At 42.0% G+C, this 17,910-nt stretch overlaps 4 protein-coding genes across 4 annotated transcripts; 3 read left to right on the forward strand and 1 right to left on the reverse strand.

Annotated features, from left to right (window-relative positions):
- The first annotated feature begins 9,457 nt into the window (after positions 1–9,457).
- LOC141911755 (histone H3) lies at positions 9,458–9,868 on the forward strand. The gene has a single exon (XM_074802791.1). It carries the CDS (start codon positions 9,458–9,460, stop codon positions 9,866–9,868), a length of 411 nt encoding a protein of 136 aa, XP_074658892.1.
- LOC141911757 (histone H2B) lies at positions 9,800–12,222 on the reverse strand. Its single transcript, XM_074802793.1, has one exon. It carries the CDS (start codon positions 11,954–11,956, stop codon positions 11,585–11,587), a length of 372 nt encoding a protein of 123 aa, XP_074658894.1. The 5' UTR covers positions 11,957–12,222; the 3' UTR covers positions 9,800–11,584.
- On the forward strand, positions 12,084–12,689 carry LOC141911756 (histone H2A). Its single transcript, XM_074802792.1, has one exon. It carries the CDS (start codon positions 12,188–12,190, stop codon positions 12,560–12,562), a length of 375 nt encoding a protein of 124 aa, XP_074658893.1. The 5' UTR covers positions 12,084–12,187; the 3' UTR covers positions 12,563–12,689.
- A 3,676-nt stretch (positions 12,690–16,365) lies between these two features.
- On the forward strand, positions 16,366–17,017 carry LOC141911907 (histone H4). Its single transcript, XM_074803004.1, has one exon. The coding sequence runs from the start codon at positions 16,627–16,629 to the stop codon at positions 16,936–16,938; it is 312 nt and encodes a 103-aa protein (XP_074659105.1). The 5' UTR covers positions 16,366–16,626; the 3' UTR covers positions 16,939–17,017.
- The last annotated feature ends 893 nt before the right edge of the window (positions 17,018–17,910 follow it).

The following is a 17,910-nucleotide window of genomic DNA, read 5'->3' on the forward strand; positions in this document are numbered from 1 at the left end:
TAAATGAATCTGATATCGGAAACGAGAGTGACAAAAAAGTTCAAAATTTCAAATTGATTTTTCTCAGTTTCGATAAAAGTGCATATTCGACGGTTCGCCAGAAACCCAGCGAATTTCTCAAAGCACTACGGCATAGGAACGACACCGACAGGGATACGGTGGCCGAGTCGCGCGAAGCACTGCCGACATAGGCGACCTATGCAGCTTGTGCTTTGAATGACATAGAGAGCGTAGTGTCGGAGCGGCGGACCCTATGCAGCCTGTGCTTCGAACGGCATAGTACGCGTAATGCTTCGGCGATGTACGAGTGCATAGGAGGGCTATGCACGACACTACATACGGCGTCGTATAAAGCGCATCGGCGCTCGGGTCGGGCTATCATTCGTACATTCGACTCGTCGTTGTGACACGGAGCGCGGTTTCTATCAACTCTACTCAATAATCATCGATTAATCATGTCTGGCCGAGGCAAGGGCGGTAAAGGAAACCAAATTTAGAAAACCAATTATCCTACTACAAGAAACCCACAACCCCCCTGAAAGAACGATCAAATACCTTGAAAACAAGACTAACAACCATATTTTTAACAACCCAGGCACGAAACAGCAGGCTGGAACCATGTTTCTAATCCCCAACATAATAGCAGCCGAACACTATATAACCTTTCAGATTTTAATACCAGGACGACTATCACACATCTATTTAACAAATAAAACTAGCAACTCAAAATTAAGAATAATTAATATATACAACCCGGCTATAAATCTTCAAAAATCAGAATTCTATAAAGTCCTCGAACAAAAAATTAGCGTTGATAATACCCCCACTATTTTCGCTGGAGACTTTAATATTATACTCAACCCCCTAGATAGCTCGAAAAATAAGTTAGATCCCAGCTATACACGTATACGAGAATTCTTTAGTCAATTTTTGGAAAATAATAAACTCATAGATATATTCAGACACCAATATCCCAATAAAACTATTTACACACGAATGCCTAGAGGAAAATCTGTCTATAGACTCGCCTCTAGCCGATTAGACAGATTTTATACCAACGACTCACGCATTTTAGAAACAACTATAAGACATTTTCCAATAGCTTTTACCGACCACCAGGCAGTTCAAATCGAAATACCCTTTCTGGATCCAATCACTCCTAGTAATTTACGACCTAAAAACAAAAACTTTGCACTCTGGAAATGCAACGTTAGCATATTAGAAAATAAGAAACTTAAACAATCAATTAAAGCCGATATTAATCATTACAGAAACTACACTAAAAAACACATGACTGCACGCGACGCCTGGGACAATTTAAAAGAAAAATTTAAAAAATCCATTAATAAAGTCACTATAGAACAAGCCCAAAAATATAAATTAGCAGAAAACCGTCTTGACGAAGAACTAACTTTGAAATCCCAGCAATATAATGACACTCCTAGCGAAACATTAGCAACCGAAATAAACAATATTAAAAAAGAACTCAATACTATACTCTCCCATAAAAATAAAGGGAATGAAATTAAAAGCAAATCTGACAATTACTTTGAAGACGAAAGCAGTCCCATTTATATTAAGAGACTTTTGGACTCCAAAAATAAAAACACTATCATTGAAACCTTGAAAAATAAAAACAATGACCCGACCCAAAACACTGAAGAAATTAAAAAGATCGCACAAGAATACTATCAAGACCTATATACCAAAGAAAACCTAAACGATGCCAAACAAGAGGAAATTACTAATTATATAGATAAAACACTAACACAAGAAAATGCGGACCGTTTAGAAGATTTTATAACTACCGATGAAATTTTTAAAGCACTAACTGACATGAAAAACAATAAAACGCCTGGACCAGACGGACTACCTAAAGAATTTTATTTGACTTTTTGGAAAAGCATAGGAGAAGAATTAACTGAACTGTATAATAACATCTTCCTCGCTCAATCCCTCACAGAATCGCAACAACTAGCTTATATAAAAATTATTCCTAAAAAAGGTGATTTGGAACTTATAAAAAATTGGCGTCCAATTTCGTTGTTAAATGTGGATTATAAAATACTAACAAAAGTTTTAGCTGCAAGATTGAAAACAGTTTTAGGAGAAATTGTCCATCCTGACCAAACATGTGGCATTCCTGGACGACAAATCTTTGATAATATATATCTGGCCCAAGATATCTTTCAATATATCCGAAACACTAATACACATGCAGCTATAATGTCTTTAGATCAGGAAAAAGCCTTTGACCGAGTAAACCATAACTTCCTCTTTAAAGTAATTAGTAAATATATTTTCGGACCAAACTTCCAGAAATGGATACACATCCTTTACGAAAAACCCAAATCTAAAATCATTATCAACAATGAACTAACCGATATTGTAGAAATTCAAAGGGGAGTAAGACAAGGGTGTCCCTTATCGATGTTATTATATGTTTTATGTATCGAACCTCTAGGCAATATGATAAGGAAAAACCCCAATATCTCTGGTATAATGCATCCTGGCGGTAAAAATTTAACTAAACTAACCCAATATGCTGACGACACGAATGTTTTTATCAGATCTCCAAATGAGATGCATGCGACCTTTGAAACTTTTAACGAATACAGTAAAGCCTCCGGCTCCAAAATAAATACCGTAAAAACAGAAATACTTTCGATAAACCCTAAACCACAATATATATACCCGACAGAATATATTAAAGACTTTATTAAGATTTTAGGACTAAAAATTGGGAAAGTGACAAATTCAGAATTATGGACACCTCTCTTGGAAAAAATTACTAATACTTTTAAAATAATGACAATTAGAAACATCAACTTTAGACAGAGAGCGACTTTAGCTAACACTTATATTCTCAGCACACTATGGTACATAACAAAATTTATCCCACTCCCCCAAATGTATGAACAAAAACTCCAAGGAGAATTATTTAACTTCATTTGGAACAATAAAATGCCGACAATATCTCGAGAAACAATGTACCTACCATTAGATAAAGGAGGATGTGGAGTTACGAATATAAAACAAAAAGCCAAAGCACACCTCTTCCAAAAAATTATTAGACTAAAACAGCTAACCATGCAACACATATATCCACAATGGGCTGACTTCACTATTTATGCCTTTGGATCATTAAAGATCAAGAAAATTATCCCTAATATTGATATAAGACACATTCCATTAAAACTAACCACTCGACCAGATTATCAGATACTCAATCTACTACAACAAGAGATCAAAGACAATGGATATGACTTGACCCAACCGACAGACACTTTGAAAACTCTATACCTACACCTTATAAAATTTGAAAAAATTAAAATTAACATCCAAAGAAGAAACCCTCATCTAATTAACGAAAAAATTTGGAAAATCATCTGGTCAAAAACAATGCCTGACAACTTCCAGGAACTGAACTACAGGATTGTACATGATGTACTACCCATGTCAAAGGGTAAATACATTGCCTTCTGCCCACACTGTAATCAAAAAGAAACCTTAGATCACACCTTTATACTGTGTCAACATATACAACCCATAAAAACTTCTCTGCTTGAATATCTGAAAAATACGAGTTCAGATACCTTATTGAACAATACCCTCGATAGGGAACTGATATTTTTCTTTCATCCTAAATTTAAGTACAAAGACAAACAGGCTGAGAACAACGCCAATATATTTATCACAACCTATAAATTCATCATTTGGAAACACAGAAACCAAACTAAGCATAAAAACGTTATACCTATACCCCCCATACTAGAATTTAAAAATCAAATAGCAAAGTTTAGGAGAGAAAATAAAATCAGAAATACTAATATATCGTGAAATACTGTTGAGTCTATGTACGCAGTATTGTTTTGGTATTATTTTTCAAAAACACAACGTCTATATGTATATGTGTGTATATATGAATACGTATGTATATGTCGGTATATGTAGATATGTACGTATACATCACTAAAATTTCATACATATTCAAAAATAATATCGGGGCAAACCCTTTATAACCATTTATACTACGCTTGAATGCCCGTACATTAAAACTCTGGAAATCCGCCACCACAAATCATATTCTCTTTACATGAGTGTAATACGTCTATAAACATATATACAATATCCCAATATGAACCTGGCTCGACACACGCGTGATCCTAATTTGTAACGAATCTACTTTCAAATATGTAAATATTATAACCCATATGATCCTCTCTCTGCTTGCTAATAGAAAGATTGAAACCAACGGCAACTTTTTCTTTCCTTTTCCTCCAGGCGTTTCTACGTGACTGTACATAAAAGTACAGGGTTGTTTAGAGTGTGTACTGCTGTACAATAATAGCTACACAACCATATAATACCAAACTCTTCATATGTGTGATCACTATACTATAGAACCATCCTCTCCAAATACGCTTTGAAAAGAGGAGTTTAAACCTGGAAGTCAAATATGTATTGACATGAACGGAACCTCCCTTTTACTTTTCAATAATCTCTGTATCTGCACTACACATGCTGAGATATAGAATATCTGAAAGACTATCACCGCTGCATAAAATTGTGGGTTAATACAGGCGTGTACTGCTTCAACATATATTATAGCTACACACCGTATAAACCACCATAATACGTTATCTTGGTAAAACCCCAAGCGAAGCGGCTGTAAGACCAACTATACATATATAGGTATGTATTTTTATACATATGCATCTGTGCGTACTGCTGTATTTATAGCTACGTACACTTCAGAAAACGGCAAATCTGCAGATCTGTACTGTGTAATGCACAAAGCTACACACTATAGATCAAAACTAGTTTCCCGACTATACTTCTGCAAAATCAGAATATTCACTCTGATACCCCACAATTGAAAATTACCCCAAATGTAACGTTCATTATTACGCTACCAATTTTCGACGAATACGTATATCTGACAACCGTCTCCTCTGCATGAACGATCTGCGTTTGTCAAAGCCCAAAGGAATTCAAGGCATATACATTACTGGTACACCTTTTATCTCGTACCAAGGAAAACATTATGCACAGGCGTCTCTTGATACGAACGACCGCCCAAAAAGATCAGCAGCAAAAACAGACCTGTCTTATGTGTAATGCATATATAAATATATTATATAGCTACACATTACAGATCATAGAAAACTTCTAATACCCTTTGATCTAACTTCCAAATCCACCCTCAAACGATACTATTATAAATACCCAAAGTGAAATGACTGGTAGATGAACTCCTGACACCAACTCTATATAGAACCTGTATATATAAGCATATTTATGTATTCCTTATACATAAGCTTGTGTACGTACTGCTGTGAAAATAGCTACGTACACTCTATAATAGATATCATACCACGCTGTAATCCAGCATAAACTGTCTAAAACTGGCATTAAACCTTATGCAGATCTACAGTGCGTAATGCTATAGCAACATACTGTAGATCAAAACTATATAATATCCTAATTATACATATGTATACTCAGAACCGTCACCCTGATAACCCCCGAACAGCGTTTCACTATTTTATTAAATGCTGTTACCCGTCTTGACATATTCTTAATGTATACACCCCGCAGGAAACTTGTGTTATAGTCGTTTCCGACACAAACCCAAAATTTCCCTACCTGCTAACATACCCAACGAAACTCTATCCTAGACTAACTGACAAAGAAACAGTGTTTCTTATACGCATATGTAATTACGTAAAAATTAGATAAATAATAAAAGATAACATCCCACGTATTTAGTACTATCCCACCTGTACGTACTATAACTTATACAGAAAATCCTTTGACTACACCAAATTATTACTATTGGTACCAGCGAATAAGCAAAGCAAATTTGCAGCGCCAGCGCAGCGCAGCGCGCCATTAATTCAAAGAAATTTCTTAATTCCTTTCAGGTTCCTCTTTCCTCGAGACGGAAAGCAGAAGACTTTTCCAACTTTTCAAATATTTAAATGCTTATTTAACTGTTTAACTATTACAATGTCCCCCTTTCTTGCAGCACATAGTCAAACAACAGGAAACTAACCTACCAAAATCCAAATACACCTAACCCTCAGCAAAAAACAAAAAGCCAATGATGAAGGACTATCGTATCCGATATTTAGGATACGAGACCGACTGCCATATCAAACTCGCTTCATTTTCACTGCTTTTAGCTCTTAGCTCTCAATAAACATCAGCCGCCAACTTAACTTTAACATACCTATTTGAACACTTTTCTATAGACATAGTCGAATCTCTCTCTAATTACTACAGCTCATCATTTAAAATTTTTAGGCTTTCAATATATATGGTAGTATCTGAGGCAAAAAAAAAAGAAAAAAAAAGAAAAAAAAAAAAAAAAAAAAAAAAAAAAGGGCGGTAAAGGACTGGGAAAAGGCGGCGCCAAGCGTCACAGAAAAGTACTTCGCGATAACATCCAGGGTATCACCAAGCCGGCCATCCGTCGTTTGGCTCGTCGAGGCGGTGTGAAACGTATCTCTGGCTTGATCTACGAAGAAACCCGTGGTGTTCTGAAGGTCTTTTTGGAGAACGTCATCAGAGACGCAGTCACCTATACCGAACACGCGAAAAGGAAGACGGTCACGGCCATGGACGTCGTCTACGCCTTGAAACGCCAGGGACGTACTTTGTACGGTTTCGGCGGCTAAGCAGCTCAGCCCAGCGCGCAGCGGTCGCGGCCGCGGCGCCTGAGAAAACAACAACACGGTCCTTATCAGGACCACTTCAACTTCCCAGAAAGAGCCAGTGGTAGTGCGCTGACCCGGTGCCTCGCTTTTTGCTTCACACCCTCGCCCATATGTTATTAACGTAACGTGCCCTTGTTGTCGGTGTATGTCGGACACGATGGCTAAACGGTCCGAATTAATTTCGAGGGATTAATCACGCGTACATCATACGTACGTACATACACATACACATACACACACACATAGGTACACGGATAATAGTAATTTTAATGTTGATTGATAAATACGTAATTGCGTTTGTTTTCGGTGTTTTGTTGAAGTTTTTTTTCGGCCCCCGCTTTTCGCGGGTGCGATCGATTGATCGTTAATGACTTTGATTTTGGGTCGGGCGATGAAAAAAAGCCAGTGCAGAAGGAATTGTAGTACGCATGTATGGTTTCGCAAACACGAGTACTTCTGAATATATAGGACATCATTCGGGGTATTTTACATATCGAAGCACTTTACTTTCTATAGGCGATTGAAATTAAAAATCGAATCAGTTATTTAGGGCCTATGCGAGGGGAAAACACACGCCGGGCGATTAGATTCGAGCTGGACAATTGAAAGTTGGCGCGCATAAATGAATATAGGCCTACAGTACGTACACACGGTACCTCAACTCGGTCTTAATACGTGCCGCCGCCGCCGCCGCCGCCGCCGGTAGAAGGAACCATCGTTTTTATATCCGTTCTTTTTTTGTAACGCGTCTGGCGCTGTATTGATTGTCACCATCGAAAAACGACTAAGCTTCGTCGTCAACCGACCGATTTGGGTCGTCGTCCGAGATAAAATAAGAAAGAATCCGATCCATTGCACGAAGTATGTATCGTAGACCTATGGACCTATAGCTAACGATAGTGCAGTGGTCTCTTTAGTTTCTCTTGTAATGTAATCGCGCGCGACGGCGAGCCGAGTCTCATTTCGTCGTAAATGGCGATGGCATTATTTTATGTAATTCTATGTAAACGGCCTTATTTCTATGTAGCTAGCTGCCTGCCTGCCGCGGCTTATTGCGGCTCGGGGGTGGGTGTGGTTACTGCGAGGCCGGCCGGTCGCACGAACGACTCGGATCTGCTGCGTGCAGTACGCTTTGATCGTGATTTTTCGAGATCAGCTTTGAAGCTAATAGAACTTCATCGTCTCCGTGTATGTATATATATATATATATATATATGTATACGGGATTTTTCCGATTACATGCTTTCCATTAATTCGATCGCTCGCGCCGCCGCGTGTCTGCTCTGGGGAGTGTGGAATGACCTATCTTTTCTCGGAGAGAAAAATATACGTCAAACCATGGCCACAGCTAGCTAAATGATCGATAAGGCCTAAATACCTAACGCACTTTTTTCAACGGCGATGATGGCATTGATTTATAAAACACCGGCCAGCTTCAAAAATGTAATTGACAATAGAGATAAACTAGAGTGGCCAATGACAACGTAATGATGAAACCATATTCCGCAACGTTGTTGCCGGCGGCCCCCGCCGTTTTGTTAAGTTACTTCATGCGAATTGTTCGGCGCGCCGATGACGATTATATCGACGACGACGACGACGACGACGACGACGACGACGACGATGATGTATATAGGTTCATCCGTATTTTACGCCGCCGTTTTTAAACACCATACATATTCATTCGTGTGCATGGTTGGGATGCGCGCGTTTAATCGCATTTCATCGATCCTGTCTGCATCGCGCGCGGCGGATAGATTTTTGTTCGTTTGTCAACAACTCTGATTACAAACGTTCATACCGTGTCAACAAGAGTTTTCAGTTAGGCCTACAACAACGTACGCGTACGTGTGCAAATTTCGTTTCTCGCATTTATTAATGAGCAGTAATTGACTATACGACACGACGCCGCAGTTGTACGTCGATTAGTCGCGCGTCGAATATTATGAGAAAAAAACAATTCGAAGTTTTGAACATTTTTGTCGCCCCTCTCTTTTTTAATTCATTTGTTTATTTCCTGAATATATGATATATAAACTGATGCAAAATAACAGCAGGGTAACACGCATTTTCCGACACATATCAGGTAGGTCCATTTAGCGTGGAAGTTAAGCAACGGTGGCCTGCCTGTCTGACTTGGGTACCTTATTAGGTTTTTGCCTTCAACGCTATCCGATATTGACACTGCTACAATACATGCGATTTTACTGATTGCTTTCGAATTAATAAACCTATATTCATTTATTTATTTATTCGCTTATTTACTTATTTATCCGTTGAGAAATAATTCCTCATAATTTAGGCCCTAATTCGCTTACGTAATTGCGACTGCGCGGGTTCAAATTGGCCGTTGATTAATTCAGTTTAGCGCGAAGATATGTGATCATATCATCGTTTCTATGACAGACATCGGTGTGTAATAATAGGGATGGGAGATGATAGCCTATGGCATGGCATGTGAGCAAAAAACGATCACGGATATCGGCGTACATCGCTGTGGTGAGGGAAGGTAGTGTATTTATTTACATCGAACGAAACGCGTCGATCGCGGCCGCCGGCTGCTCCCGGCGCTTCACTTCCTTTATTCAAATAGCCGGCCGACCAATCGGCGCCCGACTATGCGAGCCAATCGCGTTCGCGCAGCGCGCCGACCGAGCGTCGATAAACCGGCCGGCGACACTATAGTCGTACTATTGTAACGTTACATCGTTCGCTCTAGTTGATCGTCGATCGCAATGGCCCGTACGAAGCAGACCGCGCGTAAATCCACCGGAGGAAAGGCTCCACGCAAACAGCTGGCCACCAAGGCGGCGAGGAAGAGTGCCCCGGCCACCGGCGGCGTGAAGAAACCCCATCGTTACAGACCGGGAACCGTCGCACTGCGTGAAATCCGTCGCTACCAGAAGAGTACCGAGCTGCTGATCAGAAAGTTGCCGTTCCAGAGACTCGTTCGCGAGATCGCCCAGGACTTCAAAACCGATCTGCGCTTCCAGAGCTCCGCCGTGATGGCCCTGCAAGAGGCGAGCGAAGCTTATCTCGTCGGCCTTTTCGAAGATACGAACTTGTGCGCAATCCACGCTAAACGCGTCACCATTATGCCCAAGGACATCCAGCTGGCCAGACGTATCCGCGGTGAACGCGCCTAGGTCGGACGACTATACGCGTCGTCGCATAATTGTAGACAACACTTACGGTCCTTCTCAGGACCACTTAAAACTCCCAGAAAGAGCCGGTGTGTTTTGCCTGCCTCGCCTCGCTTTTGCTTCCCCTCGGTTCCTCTTGCATTGTTGAGAAATTGGCGACAAGAAAAAACAAAAACAAAAATCAATCACTCGCCAATGCAATAATGCTACGTATTTATTAGGATCGCGTCGGTTGTCGTGCCTGTGCGCTGTGCGGGCCTCCGTTTAACAATATTTATACTCGGCCCGTTGTATGTAGTAGGTACGTGGTGATCGTTTGTATTACTAGAAAACGCGAACGTGTTTCGCTTCTTTTTTTGTTGGTCCGGCCGCCGATTGTAATCGATTATTATTCTTCGCTGCATTTGGCGCACGAAACAAGACGCCTCGGGTGAACCCGACGTCAAACCTACGTTCGGTCGGTTTTGCCGTGCCGCGACTATTTCGACGTCGGTTCGCGCAAAAACGATCCATCTTTTTCCCCGGCTTGCTGTCTCGCTGTATTATATACGATCTGTTCTGGCAGAATAAATGATACGGAATGGTGAAATTCAGAGCGCCCAAAACTATGCGTCGACTGATAAATCGATACAAAACTCAACATATAGAATTCCTTCGCCATATACGAGCCGAAGCATCAATCGCCGGTTTTAACCGCACTGAATCAATCCTCTTGAGGAAACTGCATTCGTGTTGGTTTGTTTTAAGTTTTTCAGTCGTAAGTTTTTATCTTCCGCTTTTAATTGTCTAGCGACAAAAGTTTCGAGGAGTCGGCATTACTAGAAATCTTACGTCGGTTATCCCAGTTTTGAGCGTCGTATCGGCCCCCCTCGGTCGCCTAAGACGACAGACAGGCTGCGTGCGTGCTGCGTAATCAGGATTATTAGGGGGTGTCTGTCTGGTGGTCGTGCCACAAATTCCCAAGGCCATTTGTTTCCGAGGTTGTAGGCGTTCAAATTGCCATTCTCATTTCGATCCGAGTATAATATTATACGATGCATAATATCAGAAGACAATTTGTTGCCGTTTCAAAGTTTGGCCCGAGATTTTATCATTCGACATTTCACCGTTCATACCAACGGGTATCGGCCTAGTGCGCCGCGTACAAACATGTTTGTGGTTGACATTTTTTTCTCGGCAGTTTAATAATGCATTTCATAAAATTTCAATTGCATTTCCTCGAAAATTGATATATACGCACACAGAGATTCGCGCTTGTTGCTCTCTGCTCCTCAGTCGGTTAGTTATAGCGCGCTATTTAATAATTACAGCGCGTCACATTCTATGTAATCTGATATGTATTGTTCTTCAACGGGACTCGCATGTTTCGTGTGTAGGCGCGCGTATTTCTTTCAGTCATTTTTTTCAAGTAACGAAGACAACGACCCGGACAAAATCAAGAAGAAACCCGTCAGTCACAAAATCCACAAAACAAATAAATAAACCAACAAAAACGAAACAAAAAATCAACGCGTACTACATACATATATAGACAATAATTACGTACGACGAGTCGAGTCGAGTCCTCGGTCGGTACGGTACGCAGGGTAAAAGGCGAAGCAAAGCGAGGCGACGGGAAAGCGCAAAAACTGGCCCTTTCTGGGAATTTGAAGTGGTCCTGATAAGGACCGTTGGTTGATGCCCGATGGCGTAGGTACACACGCGCGCACGTAGCGCCGTTTACTTCGAACCGGTGTACTTGGTGACGGCCTTCGTACCCTCGCTGACGGCGTGCTTGGCCAGCTCTCCCGGCAACAGCAGTCTGACGGCGGTCTGGATTTCCCGACTGGTGATGGTCGATCGCTTGTTGTAGTGCGTCAGGCGTGACGCCTCGGCGGCGATCCTCTCGAAGATATCGTTGACGAAGCTGTTCATGATGCTCATGGCCTTCGCGGAGATTCCCGTGTCGGGGTGAACTTGCTTCAACACCTTGTAAATGTAGATGCTGTAGCTTTCCTTTCTTCTCTTCCTCCTTTTCTTGTCACCGGTGTGAGCGGCTTTAGCCTTGGTGGCTGCCTTCTTGGCACCTTTGCTTGAAACTTTCGGCGGCATGACGACTGTGCGTTAGCGAATGCGAAATAACACCGGCGCGCAACGCGCCAACCGTATTTATGTGAGCGCGCCGGCTCCCGTCGAGCGACCAATCAGCGCATCTGTTGATCGCCTGGCACTCGGCGCCGAGTATAAGTTCGTTCAGGCGCGCCGCGTACGCGAACGTTCACACGCACTGTTTCATTCGTTGTCAACGTCGTCGTATCGTCAAATTTGATATCACCGATCAACATGTCTGGCCGAGGTAAAGGAGGAAAAGCGAAAGGCAAGGCCAAGAGCCGCTCGTCCCGCGCAGGGTTGCAGTTCCCGGTCGGAAGGATCCATCGTCTTCTCCGCAAAGGAAACTACGCCGAACGTATCGGAGCCGGAGCGCCGGTGTACCTAGCCGCCGTCATGGAATACTTGGCCGCCGAAGTGTTGGAGTTGGCCGGCAACGCCGCCCGCGACAACAAGAAGTCGAGAATCATCCCGCGACATCTGCAGTTGGCCATCCGCAACGACGAAGAGTTGAACAAGCTGCTTTCCGGTGTCACCATCGCCCAAGGCGGTGTACTGCCCAACATCCAGGCCGTGCTTCTGCCGAAAAAGTCCGCCAAGTCCAAGTAGATCGCGTCCGTGTCCCGCGCGTCGCGCATCCAAGCAACGGTCCTTATCAGGACCACTTCAACTTCCCAGAAAGGGCCAGTACTGACCTCGCCTGCCTCGCTTATTGCTTCGGTGATCACGATGATATAATTTCGTTGTTGTTGTTGTTTGTTGTTGTTGTCGTTGTTGTTTTATCATCAGCGTGTACGGGGGGTATATACGTTATCAAGGCGTTGGCCCGCGTACGATCCCAGTTCCAATTCTCATCGGCTTTCGCGGCGTCCACAATGAAAAACTGTGTGTGTTATGTACATTACATTTATTAGTAGGGCGACATTCGTCAGGCGTGTTTACATATGTACCCGGTATTTATTTCTCTTCTATTCCCCCGACACCGACGACGGCAACAGCAAAAAGAAACGTGCAAAACAAGACAAACAAGCAATGCAGGGTTCAATACATGCAGCCCCTCAAATCCCCGAAGAACCCCTCAAATTCCAAAATTCGTTTGTTAGGGATGGAACAAACTCCCTCAAATTCATCTTAGTTTTAGTCGTCGCTCAAATTCAGAAAACCGCTGCATTGGCATTTTATACTGCATTGTCTTGGTAGCCTGGCTGGGTTAGTTAGAATCAATGGTAATAAGTGGGGGCTATAGGCCTCGTTATCATCCCCGTAAAGTGTCCAAACTAACTTTCTCAATTATTTTGGAAGGTTTATTCGATTGCGAAGAGTCATTTTGACACATTTATCCAGGAGTTCAGAAAAACGGGGCCCTACGTACTTGAGCTGAATGTCGATATGGCGAGAGTTATTCTTACAAAATGCCGAAATCGGCAATTTTTCAAGTTGGTTGCTTAAAGAAGGACTCAAATTTAAAAACAAACATTCGGTATTCGTCAAAATGTTCCGTTTGCGACGGAATGTTTTCCGGCAGCTTTTCGTCGAAACAATGCTCTTCAGTCGGGATTGGGCCCCGGCTATCCTAGACGAGTTCTTTCACCCAAAATCAAGTTGAACGGTTTAGGCCCTAATTAGTATATGGCATATAGTCGAATGTTGATAAGGTTATTCGATTCATTGGCGCCTAAATGCATTTCGCTAATTCTGATAAGTATTGTACTGGTACTGTGTGTTTTATGTATCGGTTAGGTTTTCGTCGCGAAATATGACCCTCAATTTGGCGGTCACACCCTGAAAAACCGCTCAAATGCCCGTCACATTTCATAGCGATTGTCCTGTAGGAACCCCGTGCAATAACACCTTTCGCGTAGGACTATTTCCTTTCATAAAACACGATCATGCATCTTTTTGCGGCCCTGCAACGAAAGTCGTATAATATGCCTGCTTTCGAAATTACGTATATCGACATCGTTTTTAGCACGATTGCCTCCACCCACATCGTACAGCTATTCAAGACGTGTACGACATCATCATCGGCAGTACCGTCCTATATACTAGAAAGTAGTTACGCGCATATTTATACATAATTTCTATTGTAGATGTAAATGCGGGATTAAATCAGAACTAAATTTAAAGCTGAGGTATTCAACGAGACTCCAGTAGACAGGAAACCGGCAAGGCAGCCATTTTTCTTTTCTATCAAAATGATTTAACCTGGTAGAAGTCATCTGCATCTATATTCTACTGTAACTCTTTCGGCAACCACATACAATGTCCTTGGACGATTTGTGGATAATTTGTCATGTTATTTTGTATGATTATGTATACAGAATGTCAGATCTATATATGGTTAAAAAAAAACAAACAACATCATCGGCACCAGTAGATTGTGTCAATCGCCGAGCGAGATCTCCAGGGCTAGTTTATTTAGTACACCGATTTAGTCCCTTTTTTCGTTGTGTGAATGATGGCGGGTTCGCATCGCACGCGCGCGGCACCGGTATATTGCGCGATTCCCGGCGTAACCGCGCCATCGTGGGACGCACCGACAATACGTGCATGCAGTGCGGATAGCTATTTATTCATTTATTTACTACAGGATAGCAAATAGCTCGAAACTTCTATCAAAAACTTTCTTTCATAAAACACGATCATGCATCGTTTTGCGGCCCTGCAACGAAAGTCGTATATATGCCTTTCGAACTTACGTATCGACATCCTAACCCTAACCCCAACCCTAACAGCGAGTTAATGTAAATCCATGCAATGATCTTAAAAAAAAATCACACACATTATACAATCAGCTATTATCTTAGAACATCCCAATGCTGTGAATGTCTACGCTTAGATTGATATCAGTTAATTGCAGACATGTTATGTGTGTGGTGGCGATTCGATGGTATTTTGAATAGAGAGTGCGGTTTTAAGGACGAGGACATCATTAATTTTGAGGACATCGAGATTTTTGGAGTATAGTGCGTCGGTGTGTGAGCAGGTTAGCGGTAATAATCCCCTAGGTCAAAAAAGCCCATCGGTAAAAATCCCCAATACTTCCAAAAGTAGGTACAAATCCCCCTCTTTTTGAATGGAGTGTAACGTCAATTAATTTCATATTAATATATCATATATCGCCGTTGAACTCAATAAGGATATATCATGACCAAACAAACTATATAGTATACACTATTTGCGCATTATAACATACTAAAAATTAACAGTAGTTCATTAGTACTAAATTCGCACTTAAAGTTAACGCGCGCAGCTTAATGAAAGGGTTCATTGCACATTTCAAATATATCACACTAGCATGAATCTTATGACATTTCATTTTGAAAGTTCATTACTTCTGATCATTCATTCATGGCATCGCACAGCTGAAATATACCACGAGTTATCAAGCGTCCACAGTTCAAAACTAATCCAGTTCGAATTGTAAGATATATTGCATTTAAAAAGTTCATCATTGTCATTAGTTATTACAAGTTGTTTCCTTCTAAACAGTTTACTAAATAAGAATTTATCGACGGCTGTGCAAACATAATTCAGTCTCAATTGCGAATGAATACGCTGCAAAAGCACCATCTTGCTTTGAAATGTTCCTGAAAATCACCAAGTCGGCGTTTTACCTACTTTTGAATATTCGGGGATTTTTACCTATAGGGTATTTTTTTCCTGGTTTTTGTTTTGTTTTGTTTTGTTTTACCTACAACCGGGTGAGGGCAGTGTGTGATTACAGTTGGTCGAATATGCAATTTTTGTCGGAAATGAGCTGAACATAGTACCATAAAAATCGAAATTTTTTGAAGTTTTATGTCTGAAAGTCTGGTATTGATTGGACTGCTAATTACTTAAATACTCTCTGTAATTGATTACTTAATATGGGTTTTCTTCCTTTTTTATTTTTGGCAAACCGTCGAATATCCATAAATATCCATATATGGGCATGTATATCCGTCGAATATGGAGAATGAATTGAATTATTACACAGCGAACCGTCGAATATGCGTCGAATATGGAACATTATTTATATGATTATTTTTGGTGAACCGTCGAATATGCGTTGAATATGGTCACTCCATCTGAAATGGTTTTTCCGGACCCCGTCGAATACGGTGACCCCTTTTTTCAGTTCAAAAATGTTGGTAACTATCAGTGATTTTCGGTATTAGCTTGTTTGATACGCTAATACAGTATCTAAATCAACTTATTGTGACTTAATATCCGAGATAAATGAATCTGATATCGGAAACGAGAGTGACAAAAAAGTTCAAAATTTCAAATTGATTTTTCTCAGTTTCGATAAAAGTGCATATTCGACGGTTCGCCAGAAACCCAGCGAATTTCTCAAAGCACTACGGCATAGGAACGACACCGACAGGGATACGGTGGCCGAGTCGCGCGAAGCACTGCCGACATAGGCGACCTATGCAGCTTGTGCTTTGAATGACATAGAGAGCGTAGTGTCGGAGCGGCGGACCCTATGCAGCCTGTGCTTCGAACGGCATAGTACGCGTAATGCTTCGGCGATGTACGAGTGCATAGGAGGGCTATGCACGACACTACATACGGCGTCGTATAAAGCGCATCGGCGCTCGGGTCGGGCTATCATTCGTACATTCGACTCGTCGTTGTGACACGGAGCGCGGTTTCTATCAACTCTACTCAATAATCATCGATTAATCATGTCTGGCCGAGGCAAGGGCGGTAAAGGACTGGGAAAAGGCGGCGCCAAGCGTCACAGAAAAGTACTTCGCGATAACATCCAGGGTATCACCAAGCCGGCCATCCGTCGTTTGGCTCGTCGAGGCGGTGTGAAACGTATCTCTGGCTTGATCTACGAAGAAACCCGTGGTGTTCTGAAGGTCTTTTTGGAGAACGTCATCAGAGACGCAGTCACCTATACCGAACACGCGAAAAGGAAGACGGTCACGGCCATGGACGTCGTCTACGCCTTGAAACGCCAGGGACGTACTTTGTACGGTTTCGGCGGCTAAGCAGCTCAGCCCAGCGCGCAGCGGTCGCGGCCGCGGCGCCTGAGAAAACAACAACACGGTCCTTATCAGGACCACTTCAACTTCCCAGAAAGAGCCAGTGGTAGTGCGCTGACCCGGTGCCTCGCTTTTTGCTTCACACCCTCGCCCATATGTTATTAACGTAACGTGCCCTTGTTGTCGGTGTATGTCGGACACGATGGCTAAACGGTCCGAATTAATTTCGAGGGATTAATCACGCGTACATCATACGTACGTACATACACATACACATACACACACACATAGGTACACGGATAATAGTAATTTTAATGTTGATTGATAAATACGTAATTGCGTTTGTTTTCGGTGTTTTGTTGAAGTTTTTTTTCGGCCCCCGCTTTTCGCGGGTGCGATCGATTGATCGTTAATGACTTTGATTTTGGGTCGGGCGATGAAAAAAAGCCAGTGCAGAAGGAATTGTAGTACGCATGTATGGTTTCGCAAACACGAGTACTTCTGAATATATAGGACATCATTCGGGGTATTTTACATATCGAAGCACTTTACTTTCTATAGGCGATTGAAATTAAAAATCGAATCAGTTATTTAGGGCCTATGCGAGGGGAAAACACACGCCGAGCGATTAGATTCGAGCTGGACAATTGAAAGTTGGCGCGCATAAATGAATATAGGCCTACAGTACGTACACACGGTACCTCAACTCGGTCTTAATACGTGCCGCCGCCGCCGCCGCCGCCGCCGCCGCCGCCGGTAGAAGGAACCATCGTTTTTATATCCGTTCTTTTTTTGTAACGCGTCTGGCGCTGTATTGATTGTCACCATCGAAAAACGACTAAGCTTCGTCGTCAACCGACCGATTTGGGTCGTCGTCCGAGATAAAATAAGAAAGAATCCGATCCATTGCACGAAGTATGTATCGTAGACCTATAGACCTATAGCTAACGATAGTGCAGTGGTCTCTTTAGTTTCTCT

Source organism: Tubulanus polymorphus, chromosome 10, assembly GCF_964204645.1.
Source record: "Tubulanus polymorphus chromosome 10, tnTubPoly1.2, whole genome shotgun sequence".
NCBI lineage: Eukaryota > Metazoa > Nemertea > Palaeonemertea > Tubulaniformes > Tubulanidae > Tubulanus > Tubulanus polymorphus.